This window comes from Phyllostomus discolor, chromosome 1 (assembly GCF_004126475.2).
Source record: "Phyllostomus discolor isolate MPI-MPIP mPhyDis1 chromosome 1, mPhyDis1.pri.v3, whole genome shotgun sequence".
NCBI classification, from domain to species: domain Eukaryota; kingdom Metazoa; phylum Chordata; class Mammalia; order Chiroptera; family Phyllostomidae; genus Phyllostomus; species Phyllostomus discolor.
In genome coordinates this window covers 94,511,554-94,539,359 of record NC_040903.2, presented here as the reverse complement: position 1 = coordinate 94,539,359, position 27,806 = coordinate 94,511,554, and the positions used below count along the sequence as shown (strand labels likewise).

General features: G+C 34.2%; 1 protein-coding gene across 8 annotated transcripts in view; it reads left to right on the top strand.

Annotated features, from left to right (window-relative positions):
• The window catches only part of PDLIM5 (PDZ and LIM domain 5), a 218,492-nt gene that overhangs the window by 117,497 nt on the left and 73,189 nt on the right, over positions 1-27,806 (top strand). For 4 of the 8 annotated variants that reach the window (XM_028505743.2, XM_028505746.2, XM_028505745.2 and 1 more), the window contains exons 4-5: positions 18,650-18,692; positions 20,598-20,689. In XM_028505743.2, coding sequence (XP_028361544.1) covers positions 18,650-18,692; positions 20,598-20,689 — 135 coding nt within the window. Of the gene's footprint in view, positions 1-18,649; positions 18,693-20,270; positions 20,690-23,383; positions 23,401-26,846; positions 26,862-27,806 lie in introns of all 8 variants that reach the window. The other 4 variants (XM_036026309.1, XM_028505748.2, XM_036026317.1 and 1 more) reach the window with 3 other exon arrangements.

Below are 27,806 nucleotides of genomic sequence, written 5' to 3'. Positions count from 1 at the left end.
TGCTTATAATCAATTTGCCTGTGAAATTACCATATTATGATTATAATGGTAAGTATATTCATTTTGTAAATACATGGAAATGCCTCACAAATTCCAGGCAAGTTTATTTATTGACTATAAGTTGTAGGTATAGTGCTAAATAATTTTACATACATTATATAATTTAATCTTCAGAACAACCCAGTGAGATAGTAGGTGATCTCTTTTACAGATGAGGAAACTAATTCAGAGAGTTGATTAACTTGAACTATCTAACTGGTGTAAAGTAGTATTGAGATGTTATTTTTGCCTGGCTCTAAATAAAATACATGCTTCTAATTTTTTTGATATTGTGCTCTCTCCTTGTAATGGTGAGATAGATGATGGGAATTATTATACCCATTTATCAAATGGGAAAAATGAAGCATAGAAAAAGCTAAGATTTCAAGTATAATAGAAAAGGCAATGAAATAGTAGTCAACATATTCTTTCTGAACTTCAGTTTTCCTGTCTATATATAAAGAGGGTTCATCTATAGCAAACTCTACCTTGAAGTGTGTAGTGTGGTGATATCAGGAGCCCAACTGAGTACATTCTGAGTTTCTGCCTATATTTGTACTTCAACTAGGGAAACTGTATTTTGTTTTTATATATTGGACTTTGAAATACATTCAAGTGTAACCTAGCATTTGTTTGGAAATAAAAATCTTAATGAGTGTTTTTAATAAAACCACGTATTGGGTTTTCTCTGCAAGTAGTTACGATTTTTGTGTGTGTGTAGAACATTTCAACTTAGCAGTGATATTTGAGCTTATGTGTAGATATTCATGCTCACTATTTTTGGTAAACTAATAAAATTAATTTATAGAATGAGGAATTTTGGTTAGACTAGTAGGAACTTGAATAGTTTGACATAGTCTTAGTTATTGTTTGTCTACCAGGAAACCTGAAAAATTAAAAAAGGCTTTGTTATGATTTTGACGTTGATATTGCATAAAATTAGTCTAGATGAGCTGGGAAGATCTGTGTGATTGTTGGATTTCTCAAGAGTTTAATGAGGATTTTTGTCAAGTTTCAGAAACTGTCGTAGTTTTCTTAGTATACAGCTTTATTGAGCATAGGCTACAGCAAATATCTAGGTTGCAGCAAATATTTTTGGTGACTCTGAAATGGAGAGCTGTAATTATCTGAACTGGACCTTCTATCTAGTGCTATTTTATAAGGCTGCTCTATCTCTATAAATGTCCCTTCTAAATAACTGGTTTCTTATAGCCATACTCATCAATATTTCAGCATATTTAATGGTTGGTCTTTTTTTTCATAACTCACATAAACACAATTCAACAGGAAGAGCAGTGAGTCGTGCCACATCTTGTTTTTATAGGAGCACCAGAGTGTAAGCATATGCCAGTGTTTGCTCTGGGGTAGATTTCTCTAGAAAACAGGAGATCAGTGAGATGCTAAATTGCAATTTTATATGACAGACAGCTGAAAACAAGGCTATGTATGAAATCAGCCAAACTCTTAAATGTTATGCAGGTCAGAATGGGAACAAAAATTATAATGGAAGTTTAATTTCCTCAAATATGGGCCCCAACATTAATTAAGATATGCAGCTCACTCACAGCCTTGGGTGTAGCCCATGAACATAGCTGCTAACTTTGATATGCAATTATTATTATTTTTATTTTATATTTTATTTTATTGCCACGTATGACTAGGCCTTTGGGTTATAACCATTGATACAAAATGAGAGAGAAACTAATCTAATGAGAGTTAGATTATGGTAACATATATATTTTTGGCTTTGGCTGTTTGTGTTATCATAACTTTTTTTGTTCATAGAACTCAGCACTTGGAAGTACTTTTGGAGAAAGTTTTAATATGCTGGGTTTTATCATGGGATTGGGAACACAGCTAGTTCTCTGGCCAGTCTCTGAGAGCTTCTTACTTTGTTGACTCTGTCATAAATCACTGTGATGGTTTTGAAGGCATCCAAGACTCACACTGTCCCCAAATATTACCTCTGAGGGTAGTGCACATAATTGCATGCCATGGTGAGCCTAGGTGTTGTCTTTGTACCTTAGATTCAGTGACATGCTTAAGGGAAGTTCAAAAGAAGAGAGTCATTGACTTCACCTTGGTGATTTAATACATACTGCTTTCTCCTCCATCCGACTTTTCAGAAATAAACGTAGCCATCACCATGCCCACCCAGACTGCAGCTATTTGAAACACCTGTTTAAAGCAATGTCAAGTAGACTTCAGTTATACTCTGGGGATGTAAGGGTGATTTTGTATATTATGGATGATTTGGACTTGGGTTATCTCTCCCATTCCCCAACACCCTTATTTCTCCTCCATTTATTATGGTAGCCAAGATACCAGCTGCATTTTCTTTTTTTTTTTTTTTTTTGGCATGCATATTTTTTTTTTATTTCAATCATTGTTCAAGTACAGTTTTCTCCCCCCTACTCCCGTTCCAGCCCCTCCACCCAACCCTCCCCCCTTCCCCCCATTACCCTCCACCCCTAGTTTTTGTCCATGTGTCCTCCAAATTTGTTCCTGTAATCCCTACCCATTCCCCCCTGAAATTCCCTCTTCTCTCCCCTCTGGCCACTGTCAGACTATCCCCTATTTCAGTGTCTTTGGTTATATTTTGCTAGTTTTTTGTTTTGTTTTGTTTGTTGTTTAGATTCCTGTTAAAGGTGATATCATGTGGTATTTGTCTTTCACTGCCTGGCTTGTTTCACTTAGCATAATGCTTTCCAGCTCCATCCATGCTGTTGCAACGGGTATGAGCTCCTTCTTTCTTTCTGCTGCATAGAATTCCATTGTGTAAATGTACCATAGTTTTTTGATCCATTCATTTACTGATGGGCATCTAGGTTGCTTCCAGCACCTAGCTATTGTAAATTGTGCTGCTATGAACATCGGGGTGCAAAGGTTCTTTTGTATTGGTGTTTTAGTGTTCTTAGGATAGAGTCCCAGCAATGGAATTGCTGGGTCAAAAGGCAGATCCATTTTTAGTTTTCTGAGGAAGTTCCAAACTGCTTTCCATAATGGTGCATTTTCTGAAATGAGACTGGTAAGGTGGCTTTCATAAAACTGTATCTTGTTTAGTAGACTCTCTTCTCTCATAAAAGGCTAGAGCCTGGAAGAAGTTTATAACTGCCATTTGTGTTCAGTTTTTATGTCATGGAGGATGATAAATATCACAGCAGATACCATAGTAGTGTCTATTTTATGGCAAGCACTATTCCAAGCACCTTACATACTTTTTTTCCATCCAGTTTTCATAATAACCCTGTAAGATAGATAAGTATCTTATTTAGTCTTAATTTGCAGGTAAAGAAACTAACGCAAAGAGCTTAAGTCACTTTCTCTAGATGGAGTAACTAGTAAACGGAGGAGCTATGATTAGAATCTAGACTATGTGCTCTTAACTCTGTGAGGTAATGAATATTCTAGGGGCTACACTGCTTATCAAAGTGACCAGACTAAAACTTGGGTGAATTTTTAAAATGTATCTATGTGTTGTTTTTCTTTGAGGCCAATGTTAGTGTCAGGCTGATTTGCCATTCTGATCTGGGTCTCTCTTCCACCTTGTTATAAATAATACATTCCTAAGAGAAATTAAAGAATTAGCTAATATAGACAGATTTTCAGAATGAAACAGGATATTGTATGTTACAAACTGTGTTATAGAAGGGTTCATGTTCCCCTGGGCTTGAAGGGACCTTTGGGGCAATTGGTCTAGCCTTCTTTTACAGAACAGTCTCTAAAACAGTGAAACAGTGGTACAGCTCCTTTGTGAACCCTGTCCTGGAGAGCACATTCCAAGTAGACAACTCCAATTAAGAGAAAGTCCTTTAATTAAGACCTCACTATTGGTATTCAGCAAGACGATTTTAGAAAAGCAGCCAGAAGAGCTAAATACCAGAATAGTTATGGAAGAAAATAATCATTCTTTTGAAAGCAACAGGAACTTTGATACCAAAGTTACATAAATGCTTTTTCGTTTATTGTAAGTTTTTATGTTTAAGATCACAGTATAGAGCATATTGTGTGTTTTTCTATGAACTAGTTCTAATTCTTTGTGAGATCTCAGGTTCTTCTTTGAATCTAATGAAAGAGAAAGTAAATACGGTAAGAATCTTCCATTCTCATTCTCTAGAGGTCTTTTAGGGGATGCTTAGCACTAATGTAGAGAGCCATCAGATAAGAGGATGTGTTTTTCTCCCACTAAAGAATCTAGTACATTTTAGATTACTTGTCTTAAGAGTTAGGTTTTAGTGTTTTGGCTTCTCTAAGTTTTCCCGCATTGTCCAATAGGGAAAATCTCTTGTCTAGTTCAGTTTATAAGTAGTTGCCGAGAGGGTATCATTATTAGAATTATGCATAATCAGCATTTCTGTTCTAAGTGATTACAATTTTGTCAAAAGCAAATTTGGTGAGGTTGACCTTTACAGCATGCCCTAGCCAGAATCCTCTGTTAACTATTGTTGTTGCTAGGTCTATTTATTTCACGTCTTTGATAATATTATATAATGCAGTGCTTTTCAAAAGTTAAAACTAGGTTAATATTTTATGAGTGGGCTGTTTCAGTTTAGCAAGCATTCATTGTATGAGATTCAGTGATGAGGATGATGGGGACAAGATTACATTTCTGAACTGTTTAAATGTGAAGTTAAGGACTCATCTTAAAGTTATTAAACAAAGATAGCCATATTTGATCATTAATGTTTAAATACCTTGACTCTGAGTCTCCAAGTTTTAGAAAAGCTTCAACCCACCCAAGTGTTAAATGAATGGAAAAATCTAAGTTGAGGCTATGAAGAATGAAAAGTTTTTGTTTCTGGGCTCTCCACAAGACAGCAGACTGACTTGGTTTTTCCTAATAAGGCTCTGCTAAATGCTGGAATGCTAGTCCTGACTGTTACTGAAATTCCTAAAAATACCACTTTACACAAAAGTTTCCAATTTAATGTGCTTAGCCGAGACAAGAATAGGAAAAGAGATTTATCTGGAAAAAGTTAGTGGCAAATTTTGCCTACAATACGAGCGCAGAGCAGAGAGCATATAAATGTGAACCTCAAAGTGCATTATGTTGCACTTTGGATATATGAAGAACAAAATAGACATTTTTGCTCTTTTTCATAAATATTTGTTTGTCTTGATATATATTTAAGATTTTGGGGGCAAATTGTAGTAGTTCCTCTCTCCCTTAGTCGTTAAATAAGCGTATACAAGTACAAACATGTACACAAGGTAATGTATTGCCCAACAGTGTATTTAGATTTAATTGTCTTTGAGATTTATATGTAACTTTCTTCCAAACTGAAGTACTGTATTTAGGAATACTTTTCCATCTCATTTAGAGGAGTAAAAGACAAGGTTTTTGTAGTGGCATAAAGTAGCTTATGTGTTCTGGCTTCCACTTATTTCTCTGGCTTCATCTCTCACTGCTCTCCCAGGTTTTACTCCCATTCTAGCCCAGTTGGCACACTGCTGTCTTGTAGACTTCATGTGCTCAGCCCGCAATTCTCTATTTCAGGTCTCTGCAAGATTTCATCTTATTATGGAGGCCTTCATCAACTTCTCTATATAAAATAGTGTATCCCTACCCAAGTCCTGCTTTATTATACTTATTACCATGTGACATACTTTGCTTATTTGTTTTTATTCTGCCTCTTCCAAGCAGAATGTAAGCCCCTTCCAAATAAGGGTTTTGTCTCTTTTATTCATTACTGTTGCCCCACCTTCTGCAACAAAGCCTGCTCTGTTAGGGGCTCAATAAATACTTGGGGAATTTATTAACAAATTAATGAAACAAATTAAGGAAAAGATATAACACATTATGCCCTTGAACTCGAAGTGACATTTGTATAATACATATTGGTCAAGAATGAGAAGGTACTTGATTAAAATAAGTTATGGCAGTATAAATGGCCAAATCATAACAAGTCTGACCATAATATAAGGGTGTGTGATTGTTTATAAAAATACAGAGGGGTTCAAAAATGATTGAACACTATCAAAAATGTATCATTCGATGTCTAGGTATATATGTATGTAGATATATATATATTCAGTGACTAGGCATATCTGAATATATAGCCAACCCAAATAGAAAAGGCTCCATCATCGATATTTCTGTAATCTTACATGCTCTTTATACACCCTTGTACCCCTGATCACAGGGCTACAGGTAGAAACCTATCATCAGGGCTACCTATCATCAGGTAGAAACATGTGGTCTTGACACACAGCCACAATAAGATCCTGTGATGTATTTTGGGATATGCGTGGCCACTAATTTCAGAAGCTGGTTGTTGTTTTGTGCAGAACACCCAATTTAGCACCACAGATGATGTTCATTAAGGAACCTCAAGTCCCATCCTGCTGAAAAATGAAGTCAGAGAATTCCTGTTGCTATGGAAAAAAATCCTCCCCTTCTTTGGAAAAATAAGAAAGAATGGACTTAAGGTTCTTGTTTCTGTGTTTTTGCTTGTTTATTAAGCTTTAATTGGGAATTTTCTGAAGAGCTTAATTTTATTTATGTCTATATTGCTCAAGCTGTAAAATTGTGTCTTCTATAGGTAGAGAAACAGACAGGTAGATATCTACATATATTGTCTAAATCTATATCTGTATTAACTGCATATATACCTGTATGTATGTATTACATTGAGTAACTTATGTGTTTACAGGAATTAAATCAAAGATGGCATTTTGTAAATAATGTGATTGAAAACAAATATTTATTAGATAATAAAAAGTTGATAGTTACTGATTGTTTGAAACTCTTTCTCTCTGAAGTTTCTTACCAAAGTTACTTTTGTAACTTTAGTTTGTTTGCTACTATTCCTAGAAGACAGAGTGCATATAAACATCTGGAGGAGTTGGGTTTAAATTTTGGTTTTGCCATTTTCAAATTCTAAGTTGTGATCAAATTATTTAACCTATTTTAACTTAATTAGAAACAGAGAGTAATTTTCAGATCTCCAGGGATGGAAAGATGATTTCTGTCATTCTTTGTGCCTGTCACTCTGCTAGGTGTGTTACATTGGTGACCTCATTTGATCCTCAGAACAATTCTGCAAGGGAACGATTACTATCCTCTTTGTACCAACGGAGAAAACTTTATAGTAGCTACTTTATTCTGTTGGTAACCTAACTTGCAACTTTAATTTAGCTGTTTCTCCTATTTCTTAAGAATTCCTTTATCAACAAAGAGCAGAATAAGGAGAAAGCCTGAATATGAAAGGTAGGTTCTGTCTTTCTAGGACTCTAGGCTTTTCCTAAAAAGAAGGGAAAAATTAAGTAGACAAACATCAGATTATGAATTATCCCTGCTTATACTACTTGTACCTATTCTCCACCATCTGATCCTTATCAAGATTTTCCTGAAGCAGTTAGTTTTATATGCATTGCGAGGAGTCTGTGAAAATCCAGTTATGTATTTGGTTTGTTATTGATGCCTACCCTCATAATATGAATCTTAACCACATTTGTTGCTCAGTGACATCTTAATAGTGTCATGAAAGAGCCAGAAAAATGTAGATGTATAAATAGAACTTCTAATTTTCTTATAGGCAGATTATTTGCTTTGCAAATTTTATTTTTTTCATATTAGTAATGAAGAACTATGTTGATAAAAATCTGTTTTTTTGTCTACCTGACTGGAGCTGGAAGAGAAGATATATTAAATAGGATTACCATATTGCTCAAAGGAAGATATAAACCTAGTCAGTTTCAGAAAATGAAACTCTGTTGTAGACTGTTTATTTATATCAGTCCTAAAAGTGTTAAAATCCATGCCTGATGTGAAATAAAATATATAGTTTGGGTCAAAAAGAATGGGAAAGAAAGACACTATACTGTCAGCTTCTTTTACAAAACACATGGTGCATCCCTTTCAGTTGTTATTTTAGAATTTTAAAAAAATTACATAACTAATCCATTTCTAATATGTAGAAGCAGGAGATGAGAGATTTTTTAGTAGCCTATCTCATTATTAGCAAATGAACTGAGGTGCTGAGTGGTAGAGTTAAAAATAGTGCTTAAATGTCACCCTTAATCCAATAATATTAAATCTCTCCCTTCACCAAGTTTCAGTTATCAGTACTGAATGTTTTGTAAGTTTGGATGGGTCATTCAGTTGCAAGTAGTATGAGAGTCTGAGATAGAGGAGTTAAGAGGAATGCAAAGGTAGTGTCCTGCAGCCTCAGAGAGAAAATGAGAAGCTAAACTCATTTCTTTTTTTTTTTTTTTTAAAGATTTTTATTTATTCATTTTTAGAGAGGGAAGGGAGGGAGATAGAGAGAGAGAAACATCAATGTGCGGTTGCTGGGGGTTCTGGCCTGCAACCCAGGAATGTGCCCTGGCTGGGAATCGAACCTGGGACACTTTGGTTCCCAGCCCGCGCTCCATCCACTGAGCTACGCCAGCCAGGGCTAATTTCTTACACCTATCTGTGTCTGGACAAATTGTAGTTAGGGGGTTGTCATTATGCAGAATGATTATGAGTCTTAGAGTCCAAAAGAGCCATGGTTGTGTCAGATTATTTCCTAGGTTTGTTATAATCAAAACTATAAAATGATCTAAACCAGGGGCTAGCAAATTATGACCTACAGGACAAATCTAGCTTCCCACCTGTTTTTATAAATAAGATTTTATTGGAACATAACCATGACCACTCATTTAGATTTTGTCTATTTTTCTTGCTATAATGACAGAGCTGGATAGTTGAATCAAGATCCTGTGACCCACAAAGCCTAAAAATTTGACTCTTTGGCCTTTTACAGTGAACTATGGGGCATATAAAATAGATTTTTTATAAAACCCTTTATTGAAATAGTATTTTCACTATAGGAGAATTTTACCCATAAAAAAAATGAATTTTGAAATTCTTCTTACTTTATCTTGAACACATCTAAAATATTATCAAATTGCTTCAGCATTCTTTTTGATAGAAATTATTTTATAAATATTAGTTATAAAAATGCATTTTTTTCTCTTCAATGATTCTGAAGTTGAATGTGGACATTAGGCATGATGGACAGATGAAACTTTCTTCTCTGATAAAATGTTTTTGTGGAGCCCTGACTAGTATGGCTCAGTGGGTTGGGCTTCATCCAGTGGACCAAAAGGTCACCAGTTTGATTCCTGGTTAGGGCACATACCTGGGTTGTGGGCCAGGTCCCTGGTTGGGGGCCTGGGAGAGGCAGCTAATCCAATCAGTGTTTCTCTTGGCCATCGATGCTTCTCTCTCTTTCATCCTCCTATCCCTTCTGTGTAAAAATAAATTTAAAAAATATTTTAAAAAGTGTTCTTGTGGAAATAAACATTGAGTAAAAATAAATTTCTCCCATCTAAAATCAAGTAGAATAATGTGAAAATTTGCATTTATTACTATTGAGACCATCCTACTTATTAGCTTATTATCTGTCTCTTCCATTAGAATGCAGATTACAGGGAAAGATCTTTTTTGGCTTGTCTACCAGTATATTCCCAAACCTTGGAACAGTGACCCTGGCTCAGTAAATATTGAAGACTGGACAGATGAAAGGATGATCTCAAGTGAAAGATGTCAAGAAATGCATAAAACTGTCACCAAAATGAGTTATTTAATTGATCAGTATTCAGTGTGCATTTCTGAAGATTTTAGTAGTATTGAATTGGTAAATTTCAATCACAGAAAATAAAGCAGCATATTACGAGAGGAAGAAATATTTGTTAATTCTTTTTGGCTCTTGTTGGATGAGATGGCAATATTAGAGGGAGGATACTGTAGACATTAGTGTTAAACTTTTTAGTGGTCAAGTTATTTAACATTTCTAGGCTTTATTTCTGAAACTTAAGCAATATATTATACATAAGCACTTCAATTCAATGTTGAGACTTTAGGAAGACCCCAGTAAATGGTACTGTAACACTGATACTCTCATTATTTGTATAATGGGAAATGCTTTATCATTTTAAATTTTAGGTCTACTCCACCTCCTCCCCTCTGCATTTTCTTCTCTTTGAAAATAGTGTAACCATGTGGATTAGGGAAACTCATAGACATCTTTCTTCTTTCCTCCGTCTCACACTCTCTGGTTTTTAGAATTGATTGATGAACATTTCTTTTCAAACCCCATCAACCTGAAAAGGATCTTTACAATAGAAGCCTTTCCCCTTACCAAGGGAAATAATTATCCCATAGTAATTGCCTGCTGTGGATATATCAGAGCCACACCCAGTTTCTAGCCTTGTCCAGGCAGGGGGCTTGGATGGGCTTGAGTCTTCTTACAGTCTGTCCCGCACTTCAAAGTCTGTCCAGCTTGGGTTATTTCTTTCTCTTGGGAGGTAAAAAAAAAGTACCTTACTATTTCCCATTGTAAGATAGAGAAGGTGCAAACAGAGAGAAAGAAAGGCTATGTGGATGAGTACATGTGTATGTGGGGAGTAATGTCTTTTATAAGCTGAAAGGTGCTGATAGATAACTATTATGTAGTATACTTTTAGTGTATTTTTGTCTATAGAAAACATAATCTTTACATATTCTCATTATTTAGGAAAAACCACTGATACTTTGCCCTGTGATTTTAATGTTTAAGGTTAAGTTTTTAGGAAAGTAGACTGACTGGAAGCACACTAAAATGTGGGGAAATTGTATAAACATCCCTCTCCATACATGAATGCTCACTCTTTTTCCTTCTGGAGTTGCTTTGTTTTTGCAAATTGACAGTTTCGCAATTAATTAGTGATTGATGACGTACCCTAGTGTTTTTGGGTCCTTAGGTCACTGAGCCCAAAGTTGGCCATTCTGTGGGAAACTTAGATAGAGCTCATCTCACAGAAGATAAACAGAAATCCTCCTCTTTTTGTATGATTGTTCATGAGTTAAGTATATTAAATATGGTCGAAGGGGCCATGAAGACATAATGAGTAATGTGAATAATCTTTATTAGTCTAGTTCTGTTGCTTAATTCCTCATTATTAAATACTACTGTGAACATTCATTGGCTACTTTATTAACTAAAAACATGTTACTTTATAAAGCAGTATTAAAATACATTAATTAATGAAAAGTATAACTTGCATATAACACCTTTCATTGGGTGTTCATAAGATGCAGTTTTGCTTGGTTCCTTTCAATCTCATCCTTGATAGAGCTATTGCTTACTTATGGCATTATTTTTCCTATACATTATTTTAACCAGAGCATCACAATTCTAGTTTCTAATACATTATGTTATAAGTTAGAACTCTTTCAACTGTTTAGCCAGAAGTTCTGAAACTGGTTGTAATACATCAGGGATTTTTATTTTGGATACTGTTCTCACAAAATCAATCAATTTTCAAAACAGATTGTTCTAGCCACACTGACAGCTTTGTTCTGTGAATTCCATGAGCTGAGAATAGTATTAGGCCAAGGCAGTAGGCTCTCAGCATTTTGGTTTACTCCTGTACAGTGGCTTCACAGTAAGGGAAGAGAGAACAATAAGCAAATTGTCGAGTCCATGGCACTAAGCCATTGCCAGGATCTCTGCTGGTTTGAAACACATACTACAGAAAAGTGACTTGTGGTGATCACTGTGGTTGAAAAGGAGATATATTATCCCATTGCATATTTCCAGGATTTAAAGAGGAAAATGTAGGAATTTTTAACAATTATACCTTAGTTTTTAAAACTTTATTTATTTAAAAGTCTTTACAAAATGTGGACCCTGAGAAAGAAGATACCTACTGAGAAGGGTTCCTGGTGGCTAACTGGGCTCAAATTAAAACAAACAGAAACAACAACAGAGCCTAGCAACCGTTTTTTCCTGGGGGCCTCTCATACCAACTGCACTTCAGGGAGAAACCTGCACTGAACTATTTGCCTCTGCACTGAACTGCTGGCCAGGCCTGTGTTCCTGCCATCTGAGTCAGCTCTGATAAGAAAGTTCCCAGAATCCTATTTTAGCCATTAAGTCTGAAACCAATCAGGGCTGCACAGCTGTATTCCTGTTGGCATCTTTGTAAGAATAGCTCTACTTTGACCAATCAGGATAGTGTTTTGTACCAATCAGACTGCAATGATCTGGAGTCCTCATTTGCATGAGGACAGACCAGTCAGAGATCAGGGGTGAGGACTTGTGTGTATGTAGGTCAGTGCTCCTGTATAACTCAGTGGTCCTCTGGCTCTGAGAGTGCATTTTCCCTTTTCACTGATGACTGTATTTCCCTGCTGGAGTTGAAACATGTAAGATGTCCTGCCAGAGCAGAGTGGACAGTGGAGCAGACCAGTGCAGGACAGAGTAGCCTGACACAGAACAGAGCAGACCAGAGCAAAGTGGAACAGACCAGTGTAGGACAAAGCAGACCTGCTAGGAGCAGAGCAGAGCAGGCCATTTAGGAGCAGAGCTGAGCCATCTAGCTGGAGATGGGCCTAGTCCCAGGAACACCTGGCCGCAGGGCTGCCTCACAGCCACAACTGTGCTATATCACAATTGAGCTGTTTTGCGCTGAATAAAATGTCCTTTGCATCACCCCAAATTGTAGATTCCTGTTGGTGTTGAATTGGCACCAGCAACTATCAGCTGACAAAAGTTATTCACTTATATGTAATCTATGACATTTCTAAAGTAAAAGAACAAGTTCAGTATGGTATTTTTCTTTTAAAAAGACAACTATAAAATTTTAATTTTGAGAAACAGTTCTTTTTATTCATATATTAGGATTTTGTATTCAGGGACTATAGGAAATATATATTTCAGTTAGGTGAAGGAAATGGGGTTTTCCCTACTTAAACATTGATTAAATTATGTGCATAGTCCTTGGGCATCTTAAATGGAGCTCAAGAAAGCACTAGTTGGATAAGAAAGAGATTCTGTATAAAGATTTCAAGACTTTTATGTATTGTAATATTTCTTCCCCTTAATTTAGCCACTTATAGGAGACCTAAGTAAACATTTCAGACTTATAAAGATTTACTTTCTTTTAAATAGCATTTCCTAGAGGGGTTTCCCCCTTCTTAATTCCAGTCTTAAAAAGAGTTCCCTAAATGAATATTCTAAATAAGTATTCCACACTTCAAATGTGTATGGACAACATTCTACAATATTTCCTTTTCTTTAAAAAATAATTTATTTATTATGCTATTACAGTTGTCCCAATTTTGCCCCTTTGCCCCCCTGTACTCAGTATCCCCATTCCCTCTGGCAATTACCTCTGCCATTAGTTCATGTCCATGGGTCATGCATATAAGTTCTTTGACTACTCCATTCCTATCCTGTTCTTAACATCTTCCTGTCTATTTTGTACTACCAACTTGTGTGTCTTAATCCCTGCACCTTTCCCTCCAGTTTTCCCCTTTCCCCTCCCAACTGATAATCCTCCAAATGATCTCCATATCTATGATTCTGTTCCTTTTCTGCTTCTTTGCTTAGTTTGTTATTTGGGTTCAATTACTGATAGTTGTCAATTTATTGCCATTTTAATGTTCATCATTTTGATCTTCTATTTCTTATGTGATTCCCTTTAGCATTTCATATAATAATGGCTTGGTGATGATGATATCATATCAATTCTAAATGATAGGTTTCTTTGCTGGATAGAGTAATCTAGGTTGTAATCTAGGTCGTAGGTCCTTGCTTTTCGTAACTTTGAATACTTCTTGCCAGTCCCTTCTAGGCTGCAAAGTTTCTTTTGAGAAATCTTCTGACAGTCTTATGGGAACTCCTTTGTAGGTAGCTCTCTGCTTTTTTTTTTTTTTTTTAGTGTAAATAGTGTTTCCCTATACATTTTTTTTCTTTTTAAAATGTTACTAAAATATAGTTGTCTCCATTTTCCTCCCACTAGTCCCCCCACCCCACCCATCCCCACCTCCTACACCCCCCTATGTATATTTTATACATATTCCTTAACAACTCTTAAGATTCTCTCTTCATCTTTAACCTTTGGCATTTTAATTATGATGTGTCTTGGTGTGGTCCTCCGTGGGTCCATCTTGTTTGGGACTATGTGCGTTCTGGAATTGTATGTCTATATCCTTCACCAAATTAGGGAAGTTTTCTTTCATCATTTTGTCTCATAAGTTTTCAATTTCTAGCTCTTCTTGTTCTCTTGCTGGCACCCCGATGATTCAGATGTTGGTACATTTAAAGATGTCCCAGAGGTTCCTAAGTCTATCCTCATTTGTTTTGAATTCTTTTTTTCTTCTTCTTGTTCTGACTGAACACTTTTTCCTTCCTTGTGCTCCAAATTGTTGATTGGATTCTCGACTTCATCCCCTCCACTGTTGGTTCCCAGTAGATTTTTCTTTATTTCACATAGTGCAACCTTCATTTCTCCTTGGTTCTTTTTTATGCCATTGAAGTACCCAATGAATTCCTGGAGCATCCTGATAACCAGTCTTTTGAACTGTGCATCTGATAGATTGCTTATCTCCATTTTGTTCAGTTCTTTTTCTGGAGTTTTGTTCTATTCTTTCATTTGGGCCATATTTCTTTGTCTCCTCGTTTTGGCAGCCTCCCTGTGTTTGTTTGTATGTATTAGATAGAGCTGCTTTGATTCCCTGCCTTAGTGCACCTGTTAAGTTGTATGGGACAGAGCCTCAGGTGTTCACCAGGGTGTGGCAACCCTCGTCACCACTCTTTTGCTCTGCGTGGGGGAGGGCTTGCGAGGCGGCAATGCTGCTGCCTGACCTCTGGAGTTTTGCCCAGAATGAAGCTGTCTCCCTCCTCGTACTTCACTTTCTCCCCATTTACCACTAGTACACTTCCAGTGGTTGCCCTGGTGCTGAATCCCAGATTGGGTGAGACTGTGTGAACCCTAAGTCTGTTGCAGGCCTTTTAAGAGGACACAGTTTCTTCTGCCGCCCAAACCCCCACTGGTTTTTACAGCCAGAAGTTATGGGGACTTATCTTCCTGGTGCTGGGACCCTGGGCTGGAATCCCTCACTCTGGAGGTATCCTTCCTATTTGTTATCCACAATATGTGCATGTGGGACTACCTATTTCCATCTCCACGTCTCCATCCCTCTCTGTGTCTCTGTTCCTCTTACCCATCTGAATGAATGTGGCTTATTTAAATCCTTGTTTGTTGGACTTCCATACAGTTAAATTTTCTGACGATTCTCAGTGATACTTGTTTTGTAGTGTAGCTGTATTTTTTGCTGTAATTGTGTGCACAGGCGAGGGATGATTACCTACACCTCTATTTTGACTGGAAGTCAAGTATTTTCTTCTCTAGGCATTGAAGGTTCTGAGAAGTCTTGTGACTGTGCTTTTGTGACTTTAACTTCAAGTTTTCCAGGTATCTTTGATAACAGAACCTTTTTGTTTATTCCATGTTTTGGGATGTAGTTTTCTATGACATGCTTAGAGAAGAAGTCTTACTTGCATAAATTACCACCTGTATATTGTATAAAATATGGAAAACACACACAAAAGAGAAAAAACATATTATTCGTGGGAGCCTCTATTAAAATGTTGATGTGCTTCCATACACTTTTTTCCATGTCCTAATCATCCTATGCATGCTGTATCTCCCTTTTTTCACTTAACATTATAAAGCATATTATCATAATTCAGAATTCTTTCTAAGAATGATTTTAATAATTACATAATGATTCATCATGTGGTTTTACTATAGTTTACCATTTTTCTCATTGTATATTTAATCAGTTGTTTTCAATTTTTCATCATTATAAATTATAACTGTAGGAACAAATATCTTCATAGAGAAAGTCTTTTCCATATTTCAGATTATTTTTTTCATGATAGATTCCCAGAAGCTGATGATTATTACAAAAGGCATGAGCTTTCTTCAAGGCTTTTTATAAATAAATGTCAAATTATTTTCCATAAAAACCATAATGTTACATAGTTCATCCAGCAACATATAGCATATTCTCACAAGCATTATGTATTAACATTAAAACTAATCTTTACATATTTGAAAGTAAAAGTGATTATCTTTTTATTTTGTTATTCTATGATAATTAGTAAAGTTTGATTTTTTAAAAAACTGGTGTCATTGCTATTTATTAATTTTTCAGATGTTATTAGTCATGTATTCTAAATTTTCTAAACCACAATAGTCTATGTCATAAGAATATGTAATTACATTTAAAAGTTTTTGGTAGCATAGTGGTGTTTTAAAATGTAATTAATGCATTTATAGATTTTGATGTATATATACTGTGTATTAAAAATATTTTTTAACATTTTTAATGTGGACAGGTTGACTTACTCATTTACTCCAAAATACAAAATACACAAAAATTAAGACCATTTTAAATGGGAGCATTAAAAAATTAAATGGCTTAAATTGTGAGCTCCTGTAAATACTCAAGCTGAGATCAGATTAGTACCTGATTGCTCTGTGAGAAAGTAACTCGAAAGAACCTTCTAAGTTTCAGTGTTTTTGTGAGTAATTTGGTGCTTATTTAAATATTTAAACCAACAGAAGTAATTTTTATTGCATCCAGTGTTAACTAGTTTGACATTTAATTATAAGTCAGTCTATATTTTTCCTATGAAATATTTGTTTTTTCAATGTGTAATGGACTCAGTCCTGGGAGTTTGAGGGCATGTTGTCCCTCTTTTCTCTGACTTCTTGTCTTAGTTAATGTCACTGCACTCGTGAGACTTTATCAAAAGGCAAGAAGAACAGATTCAATTTTCAGACCTATGAAATTTTTTTGTGAATATAAAATTTCAGACAGTGTTTTTATAGAACTTTCAGTCCACAAAGTATGTTAGGATTCATTATTATTCTATACTTTTTTCAATAAAATGAGTGGTTGGATTCCAAAATTGATGTAAACTAACCATTCTGTGGTTTTTGCTGTTGTTGTTAATACTTTTTCAATAAAAACAAATATCCAAAAAAAAACTAAGGTTTTGGTTTTCTTATACTTATAAGGTTTGGTTTAAAATACATAGATCCTAAGATCTATGTATTTTATTCTCTTTGTAAACCTAGTGACTACTAAATATCATGTTCTTTTTCATAAATTGTTATTACATTGCTAGAAGAGTTTCGTGTTCCTTTAAGTGTCCAAATGAAAAAAAAAGGATACTCTCCTCTTTATTATGGCAAACTGTCAATAATGCCTTGGGTGGTTTTACTACACAGATCCTTTGTGATTTGCATCTTATTGTGAAATTTCTATGAAAGGAAGATTCTATTGTTCTGTCCTTCAGCTTGTTTCCTTTACTTGTTATAATAACCTTATAAGGTAAAAGAGAAATTTGAGAGTACAAATGGAAGGTCTGTTTGAGAGTACCCATGGAAAGTTACGCAACTCACAGAGTATAATTCTATATAGCAGTAACCAAGTGTTAGCATCTATTCTGGCCTCTCATTAGGTTAGTCTATTTTCAGTCAGTGTTTGCCCAAGCTAATCAAATTAATTATTGGAAAACTCATTTGCTGCTAAAAATGTTTGGAGGTTGTTGTTACTAGGTTATGTTCATAGAGACCAAATATCCTTTGCTAGCATCTTCTTTCTCTGTAAGTAAAATGATCTCATAGTTTGTAGTTTAAAATTATTGCTTATTTACTTACAATGGTACATTTCTTGAACTTTGCACTTGATGACTTATCCTCAGGTTTGTGTAATATAAGAGGAGCCAAACTGTTTCTGGCATTATTAAACATAACATGTACCTTAGTACTGGGTAAATAGCCTTTGAATTATTAGAAACTTTCCTAATCATTTAGTTACTGTTCTTGACTACAGCCAGTATATCGTAATATGTAAGAACTTTTGGCCTTAGCTTCATTCTAGTAAGTAATTTACTCTGACTTTGAAATTCCTCATCTGAAAAGTCAGGATAATGATAGTTGCTACTTTGGTTCTTTTTCATGATTATACGAGAAAATTGCTTTAAATCAATTACTACAACTATTAGTCCATGTTAACAAAAGGAACAGTAATAATACAAAAAGCATATATTAAAAATAATAATTTTGAATTTGGAAATAGTCAAGTCTGTACATGGATTATTGTCCTCCTTTTCTTGCTCTCTCCTTTTCACACTCATTACTGATACCCTGTCATGCCAGGCACAGTCCTGACAGAGAGACACAAATGTGACATGGTCATCACCTTCACTGAAATTATGGCCTAAAGGAAGAACTTACAGTTTAGTTTTACCGTAACAAATAAACTTGCAGAAGCAGTTAAGAATGTAAATACAAAATAAATACTCATTTGGTGACTAGTTCAACCAGAATTTATTCAACCTCTTCACAAAAAGGCCAATATCCTATGATGGATTCATGGATATTAGGGGGAAAGGCAGATACTGTTGGAGTTGATTCCAATGAGATGCTTCAGGAACCACTCAAGGATCAAAAAGTCATATTTATTATCCTTTGACCTTTTGGATAGGGAATAGCTTTAATGTAAAGATTAACATGAGTGCATTAGTAAACATGGTTGTTATTTGTGTTTCCTCATTTGAGTGTGTAGAGAACTAATGTGTGTAAGGGTATTACTGGATCTTGCAGCATTTCAGTTCTGTAAACTAATTAATAGAATGTGAATAGTCATAATCATGAGTTATGGAACTGTAAATTTTGATGATTGCATATAATAAAGTATATAGTAATATAAAATCCATTAATAAATTTACAACTTCACAAAATTTTTGTCTTTTTCTATTTTCTTTTTTTCCCCTAGAGCATCTGCTACATCCAAGCCTGAACCAGTTGCTGTTCAAAAGGTGTGTTTCTAATCTAGTATCACTAGGGTACCATATAATAGTTCCTTCTGAACTATTGTAATTTCCATTGCTTTCTAAGACCATACTGACAATTTATAGTTTCAATATAATTTTCCTCATAGTTCCTTACTTTAAAGATGACAGGGGACAATGGAAATTAACACATACAAAATTACCATCTCTCTAAATATACCTATATTTTAAACATTATTCCAGTGCTATATATTATCAGTAACTATGTCCAAATATTTTACATTTACTTTTAATTTCCCTGTTTTTATTCAAATATTCTAAAAAATAAATGGTTACTAAAAATGAATGTCACAAGTCTTTAATCACATTTTATTTATAATATTAATAATTTTTAAATTACATTTTCCAAGTATTCTTGGATTAGGTTATTGGTAAATGCCCTTTTTCTCTCACATATACCCTCAAATTGTCCCAAATGATTATTCATACACATCTGCTTTATGCCATTTAGGGTTTTCTTTAATTTTAATTGTGCCTTTCTATCAAATTACTTATTATATTCACTTACTGAGATATTTAGGTATATCCCCCCTCTGTTAGCTCTATTATTTTCTCGAGATTAATTTAGATTATCTTTGTTTTCTTAAACATTGCCATTGTACACTTTTTAAAGAATTTGTTTTTATTCCAGAATGGTAGAGTGAGCAGGGATTTATTCTTCAATTTTTAAAAAAAAATGTATACTTGTTTTGGAATAGGGATTTGTAAGTACAAATTCTGTTAATTTTAGGAGGATTTGATCTTTAATAGTTACTTTTTTCTTTGACTGATAACAGTGAAGAAATATCTTAGATCATTTTTTTCCCCTATGTAACTATTAAATATTTATTTTGGAAAAGGGAAAAAATTTTCTTTCTTTTTACTCCTTGAATGATATTTGAAAACATTCCAGAGAGAGGTACTGGTGGATCACAGGAAAAGGATTGATTTTTGTTTTGTTCATTGTTTTTTTGTTGAGTTTTAAAAAGCAATTTCTTGATTCAAAACAATTACTTAGAATGTGCACATTTCTGAATTACATGAAAACAATCTTACTCCTTTTTTTTAAAATGAAGAGTTAGAAATTCACTGCCGTTTCTGCATGAATCAAATGATTATACTCTGGAAAAGTATGTTTAAACCTGTTTGAAAGGTGGAATTATAATTGAGACTCTGGAATTTTAAAATAAACATTTTGGTTATGAATGTATTATTTATTGTGAGGTATTTAAACATTTTTCCTTTGGAATATGTTTAAATTGACACATATCTGGTCTTTAGGCTTTTTGATAGCTTTCCTGCTCTATTTTCTAAATATTTTGAAACTGCTTTCATTTTTATTAAAAAAATGTACTCAGTGTGTGCATCTGTGTTATGCATGTTGGGGAGAGTTAGCATGCATGGTATGCAATATCAACTTAATTGTTTTTATCTGGAAACATGTAAAGTTTGAGCTTCTAACATTATTGTGTTTGTCTTTTTAAAAATGAGCTGTGTTTTTTTTAGTGAATCTATTTTGCATGTATTTGGTGTGTTTTTGTATATGTTTATTTTTATTTTACATAGGGAGAACCTAAAGAAGTAGTTAAACCTGTGCCCATTACATCTCCTGCTGTGTCCAAAGTCACTTCCACAACCAACATGGCCTACAATAAGGCACCACGGCCTTTTGGTTCTGTGTCTTCACCAAAGGTCACATCCATCCCATCACCATCGTCTGCCTTCACCCCAGCCCATGCAACCACTTCATCACATGCTTCCCCTCCACCTGTGGCTGCTGTCACTCCTCCCCCATTCGCTGCATCTGGACTGCATGCTAATGCCAATCTTAGTGCTGACCAGCGTTCACCTGCACTGAACGCTGGTAAACCTGCAGTTAATGTCCCACGGCAGCCCACAGTCACCAGCGTGTGTTCCGAGACTGCTCAGGAGCTAGCAGAGGGACAGAGAAGAGGATCCCAGGGTGACAGTAAACAGCAAAATGGGTAGGTGGCCAAGGGTGCTTTCTGCTCTTATCAAAATTTTTCTTTCAGGCAATTTCCAGGAAACAATCTAAACTCCCCCCAAATCAGCTGTTCTTTGAAGGAAGGGAGATGAGATTTTATTTGCTTCATAGCATGTAGCTTTATTTTATATACATGCAGCACTTTCAGCAAGGCAATTAGAAGTTAATCAAAACCTAATTATGCATTTTGACATGTTATGAATCATGTAACATATGTTATAACTCTTTTTCTCCAAGTCCTGGTACAACATTGAGCAGCTGGCACTTGTAATGCAAGGAAAATCTTTTATATTTCTTCCTTAATTTTTCCATCCCTTTATTAACCACCAAAAATTTAAACAGAGTGGGTACCTTTGTGTCAGTTTTTCAGTTTATGTATTGTGCCCTAAGGAGAGAGGAAATGAGGAATGTGTAAGAAGCTTTTTTTTTTTCCCTAGGAATTAGTTTTACAAAGACAGAAGACAAATTTAGTTTTGCTTATGTCTATGTAAGATGCATTAGATTAGGTTAAATAGCAACATTCTTTTCAGGTAAGGTTTTGCTCGAATTTAGTCTTTAAAGGCAAACAGTAATGTCAAGGATGCTTATAAACATCAGAAGTAAATTAGAGAATATTTTTTTGTGAAGATTTTTCTAAAATGAATGATTTAAAGCAACGGACACTAAATATGTAATGTTAGAAGTTTCTGAAAATCTATTCCTTATAATTTTTCCCTTTTGAAGTCTGTTTGCAGCAGTCTTTATTTATAGATGGTCATTTTATTTTATTTTTTGCACTCAGTGTTCATATTTTAAGCCAAAGTCATTTTTATAAATTCATTTTGACCAGATTTATTGTTCCAAAAATATACTTTAAAAAGGAAAACAAAGGAAAATAATCTGCATGTGTGATGGTTTTTACCAATGCCAGTTCCCAAGAAAATATAATTAAAAGAATTGTGTGGCTAGGTTCTTTCTGAGATAATCCCTTCCAAATGGCAATTCATGTAATAAAGGCACTGTGCTTGGGGTAGCACTGTTGCCGTGGCAACTGTATGGCTTTGAAAAAGATGTGGCAGGGTTCCAGGCTGCTGCTGAGAGAAAGAGCAGGAGGAAGTCTGGAGGAACAGCTACTAGTCCCCACATATGGTTCTGTGGTTGTGGGTGGCTTTTTAAAGTTTTGATGTGTATATTGAAGAAAATTAGTGTCTCTCAAAGAATAATATTTCTTTTTCATGTGAGGGAGAAAACTATTATATAGTGTTGAAGTGTGTTTGGTTGTTTTTTTTTTTTGTATGTCTAGTTTAAGACAATAGATTTTAGAGTAATCAAAGTAGATATTACGAAAAGACAGATTCTGCTTGTCAAATGCTAGCCTCACAGCAAAGAAGTTTACTAAAAGCAGAAGTTTACTATGTTTATTAAATTCCAGGTTCAGTAGAAAAAAAACTTCCATTGGAGGAAGTGTTTGCACTAAAATCTTTTCTCCTTATTAATACTTGTTGAAATTTTATGTGAAAGTCTTCTTAATGGAAAACTGTAGAGATAAAAGCAAATTGTGGTTACAAAAAGTACTACATTTAAAGTATGTGAAAATACCGAGTTTGAGTTGCATTTGAAAACCGGGTGTACTTAAAAATAGCTTCATTTCAAATGTCCACATGTTAGGACAGTGAAAATCTGATTACTCTGAAAATAAAGTGTGGTGCCTGTGAAATTCAAAAACAAATTTATAGCACCCTTTTGCTTACTACATTAGATTAGAGAAATAAAAAATAAATCACGCATTTGTCAGTGATACATCATTTTAAAGATTAGGTATTTTGTGTTATTGATCAATGCATTTCCTGTATCAGGTGCCAAACTTTTTTTTAAATCACTGTCAGACACTTTACTAATGATATCATTATTAAATTTCCAGTATTTTTATGATGTTTCAAAAGATCTGGAAGAAAACATTTTTCAAAGTTGAGAGTTATTACTTCCTATTAATGACTTTTTAGTTAAAAGATAATATATGCCAGTAGCCAAAAATTTAAGAGTTCAGAAGGATACAAAATAAAATGTGTAAGATATCTTTTTCCTCAAAGCAAGAGATCTTAATTTTTAAGTGATTTAAAGTAACTAGTTGATTTGCCAGTTCGATAGACATCCCGTCCAAATTTATTTAGTATTAGTAAACATAAGACATAAGTGCTTGTTAATTATGTATTATTACTGAGAAATAGCTATTCATCCTATCAAATAGTATGAGATTTATGATTATGTTGATAGTTTCAGAGTATTTCTTCATAATATGATGTAAGCCATCCTGTTCCATATAAACAATAATAAACAAGGCACTTTAAGAAATTTTTAATCTTTAACATATAAAAAATATTGGTCTTGGCTTGCTACTTTTGTACCACTCTCCTTACTCTACGTAGAGCAAAATGGCTCTATATATTCCAAACTGGAAGAGAAGCTATTTTGCAGCAAGTAGTTTAAATGATTTACCTTTTCCCTTTCCATATGCCCTTGCATTATAATGTGCCACTGCTTTCAAGAGGTAAGTCTTTCTCTATTAATTTCAATTTTGTTGGGCTGCAGTTTTTTTTCTAACAGTTCCTCTGTGGTATTTTGAAGAACTTGGCCTTGGAAGATAAAAAATATAATGATATGGTAGTAATATTTTAAAATGCTTTTCTCTTTGCAGAAAACACAAGTGAAAAAGTTAGTATCCACATTACTGGAGAGAAAATATGGTGATTTATATATGAGTAAACAGCATGAATGACCAATTTTTGCAAAATTAAGTTAAATTTTGCAAAATAGCTATAATTTAGAATAACCACATTTAGTATTTTCAGTAAGTGTGGTTTGCATTGCTCTGTGGTAGTGAATTGCTTTATGGTAATAAATATTAGTGTTTGACTTCTGTTATAAAATGTATGTGGAATTTGCTGTGTAGTGGTTTAAAAAAGGTAATGCTTTGGAGAATGCGTTGCAATGTGTACCAGTCTAGACTGCTAGATGACAAAAGTAAAGGCAAAACAGAAAATTTAAATATACAACTAATGATCGGCATATGTAAAGCTGAATTAATTTCCAAATTCATATAACAAAACAAGTGTTTTACAAGTAAAGTCTCTAATAACATTTTTTATTTTTCAAACAATGTTGCTGGAAGGTTTAGACCTCTATATGTGCAGTTATGTATCACTGGATGATAGAAGGTATTTATACCTTTGAAATTAGTTAAGAGAGATAATTATCAACTTATATGTCACAGGCAGTTGGCATAGACATTGGAAATAACTGTGGTATAACTTGAAAACCTTGCCGTTGTATTTATTGATGTTGACAGTAAACTGACTGGTGAATACTAACTTTAAATATAGATTAAAATCACAGAAGATAAGAATTTAAAATAGTTTTGTTTTAATTAAGTTATAACTTTTCTGAGCTTGTGCTGAAATTTATCATTACTCAACAGAGAGAATTGGAAATAGGAAATATCTACCCTAGACACACTAGTTAACTATTGGATTATAAGAGCAACTATATTCTAGTGTGGCTGTGGTCTCACTGACTGAATAGTTTCATGTTATATACAAAAGGAATATTGCACACCAAGGTACTCGAGAAAAATTCCAAACTCTGATTTATTGCTTGTCTATTTAAAGTTAAATTCTTATACACAAAGACTTTGACTAGTTACTAGATTCCAGTGAAACAGCTTGACTTGTGAAGGGGGAAATGGGACTTGGAAAAATAAATTTCAGCATTTAGATTAAATACGTATTTAAGTTTAAGATTCACATTTATTAATTTATTAGGTATTACTATGCATTGTGCTAGGTGTTTCTAAATACATTATGTGATTTAATTCTCATTTGAACTGAATACTGAGAAGTTACTTAATTTTCTCAAATCAGGCAGCTTGTAAGTGATAGAGCTAAGCTTGGAGCCTACTTTTTTTGAAGTCACATTTTGGTGTGCTCTGTATCACCTGTTTGTGAACTGGGCTTATTTGTTACTTTGACTTTGTATTTGTATTTAAAGATTATAGACTTGAGGCTAAATTAAGTGAATTGGGGCTACATGAGTATATAATGTGTATAAGTTTAAGTGGGGTTTGATAGTACTTTTTTTATACTGGGCAGTTGAGGGATCTATCCTAAAAACAACCTTGTATTGTATAGTCTTCAGAGTGCCTTCAAATCAATATGTTAAACATATTCCCTGGCAACAAGTCTGAAAGAAAAACTGCAATTCATTTCACTGTTGAGGAAAAAGAGGCTACTTTCTGTAGATTGCAACTTGCCCAGGGCAGAGGGGAAGTGGCAATGTACAGCCAGGGTAAAAAGCCAAGTCATCTGACTGTCACATGGGCACATATGCCACTGTGGTGTATGATGGGCTGTTCCAGTTAAGCCAATTTTCTAACATGCATGAAAATGTTTGGCATATTCAAATTGGTATCTTTATGTTGAAATCAATCAACCCTCCATTTTGCTGTACCTCACCCCACTATAGACATCCTCCCTGAACTCTAAATGTTTAAATATGTATCTAAAATTCTGTTCTGTTGAGAGAAGGTTATTTTGAAAAACTATTTTCCTACTACTTAAAACAGCAAGGTATAGGAGGACATGGTTTGCACTTTGGCTAGAGAAGATTAGTAAACTATTGAGATCAACTTGCTACTGTGACCCACTCCCATTCAGTGAAACAGCCTTCTGGTGGGTTCATGAAACTAACTTTGATGTTTGGAAATATAGCCACACTGCACAGCCTTAGTATTAAACCTGGTAGGCAGTTTTTCTCACTGTGTTATAATGAATTAGAGTTTATATTTTATTTTCTCTGTCCTTAATGGAATATGAATAAACAATTGACCCTTAGACAACACTGGTTTGAACTGCACAGATCACTTATATGCAGAATTTTTTCTATAAATATACGGTCAACTCTCCTTATCCTTGTGTTTTGCATCTGTGGACTCAGCTGACTGCAGATTGAAAAGAGTGTTTTTGATCCATAGTTGGGAACCACAGATGTGAAGGGTCTACTGTATGCATTGTTCCATACCACTTTGCATAAGGGCCTTGAAGATCTGTGGATTCTCATGTCCAAGGGGGTCCTGGAACCCTGGAGGATACCAAGGAACAACACAATTTTTGGGCAATCAAAAGTTATACATGGATTTTCGACTGCAGGAAGGTCAGCACACCGAACCCCCACTCTGTTCAAGGGTTAACTATATGTTTTAATGATTTTATACTTAATACGCTATGTGAGCGATTTATGTTTGGAGGTTTTCCCTCTTCAGATGTTATTAACCTAGTTCCTTTATTATCAGACATGCCTTTCTGGGTTAATTAGGTCACTGATAATGCAGAGTTCCTACAAATCACTTCTAAACTTGCTGGGATTTGCTTGTGAAAGAGCAGTGATAGTGATGGACAGGGGAGTGTATGTAAATTAAATAATAGCCCATTATTTATGACCCTGTGTACTTGCTGTATTTTTCATCAAAGTCACTACATTTTAAAAAATAAGAAAATTCTCAAGTAGTGTATCATTTCTTCATAATACATGCTTCAGGATAATTTATATGCGATTACACTTGCTATTACTATATACTACTTATGTAAGTTATTTTTCTCTTATTTTCTGGTTTTAAAAATAATTCTAAAGTAATTTGTTTCTACATCTTGTATATAATAATTATTTTAGTCTGTGCCTGTTGTTAGGAACTTAATAGGAATTTGGGTTCATACTAAAGTGAATTTTAAAAACCTAGACTTTTTTTAAATAACGGACTTTTCTCTGTTGGTATTAGTAACTTGAGATTTGAACTAACATTGATATATAAAGTATTTTTTAGTGATTTTGGAAACAAACAAAAATGTAGATAAAACAGTTGTCCAATAATAACAGTGTAACAAAGTTTTGACTAACATTGTTCATTTTTGTCTGTGCTTACATGATTATTTTGAAGCATGATGTTTGTATAACATCTTCATGTAAATTCATTGTTTTGAATGTATTTCATTTTTATCTTTTCTTCTTTTTTGGTCTCTTCTTTGTCTGTTTTTCATCATCCTGGGAACATCAATGTCTCCTCTACTCTATCACATTTTGTGTGTGTGTGTGTATTATTTCTCTTTCAGTAACCCTGGCCCCGTGTAAGTACTTAGTAGTTCCTCTTATAATTTTCATCATTGTCTTCTGTAACTGTTTATCTTGCTTTCAACTTAACCACTACCAGCAAATTTTGCTAGTATCTTCTCATTGCAAGAATTTTCAAATATGTTAAGGAACCCGAGAAACATGTTTTTCATGATAGAGAACTTCCTATGAATCACTACATATGTTTAGAGTACCCACGGCTTTGCAGTGGAAAAACTTAATAAGTTAAACCTTAGGGATAGGTAAGTATTATACACAGTGTGTATTGGCATTAGAGATGTAGTTTGGACCTTCCTTGTAAATTATTTGTTCTTACTAGTTAATTTTATATTCTATCCAGCATACATTTTTAAGAATAAAATCATTGAGATTATTTCTTTTTCTAATTGTAGTCATCAGAGTCTAGGGTTTCAGAGCCAGAAAACACTAAGTAAATGTTTGGAAACTTCAGATAATTTTAGCACAATTCCTTTGCTGTGATGAATGTCACAGAGCCTAGGGTGTGCTATTATTTTTTGCAAGTGTGTCATAACTAAAAATTATTGTGGTGTTATTTTATTATTCTTGGTATCTTAATTTGACACTATTGTTTTGTATTTTTATTGACCAAACCTTTTATAGATTATAAAACAGTCTTATAACTGAAATTGGCACCACTTAAGAGTAAAACTACAATCACTAATTATAAATTTAAAACAATTAAGTTTATTATAAAAAGATAAAACTATAAGTTTAATGGCTAAAATTAAATTATTCCAGTAATTGCATAAGATAAAGTATTATCTACTTAGGAATTTATATCAGTCAAAGATGTGGTTTACAAAGTAATCTATACCTATTCTCATTTTTTAAAATTTTGTCTATTTTAAAAAGGATTAGGTTTTGTTCAATATTAGTAAAAGGTGTTTTAGATATTTCATTTCTAGAATATTACAATTTTA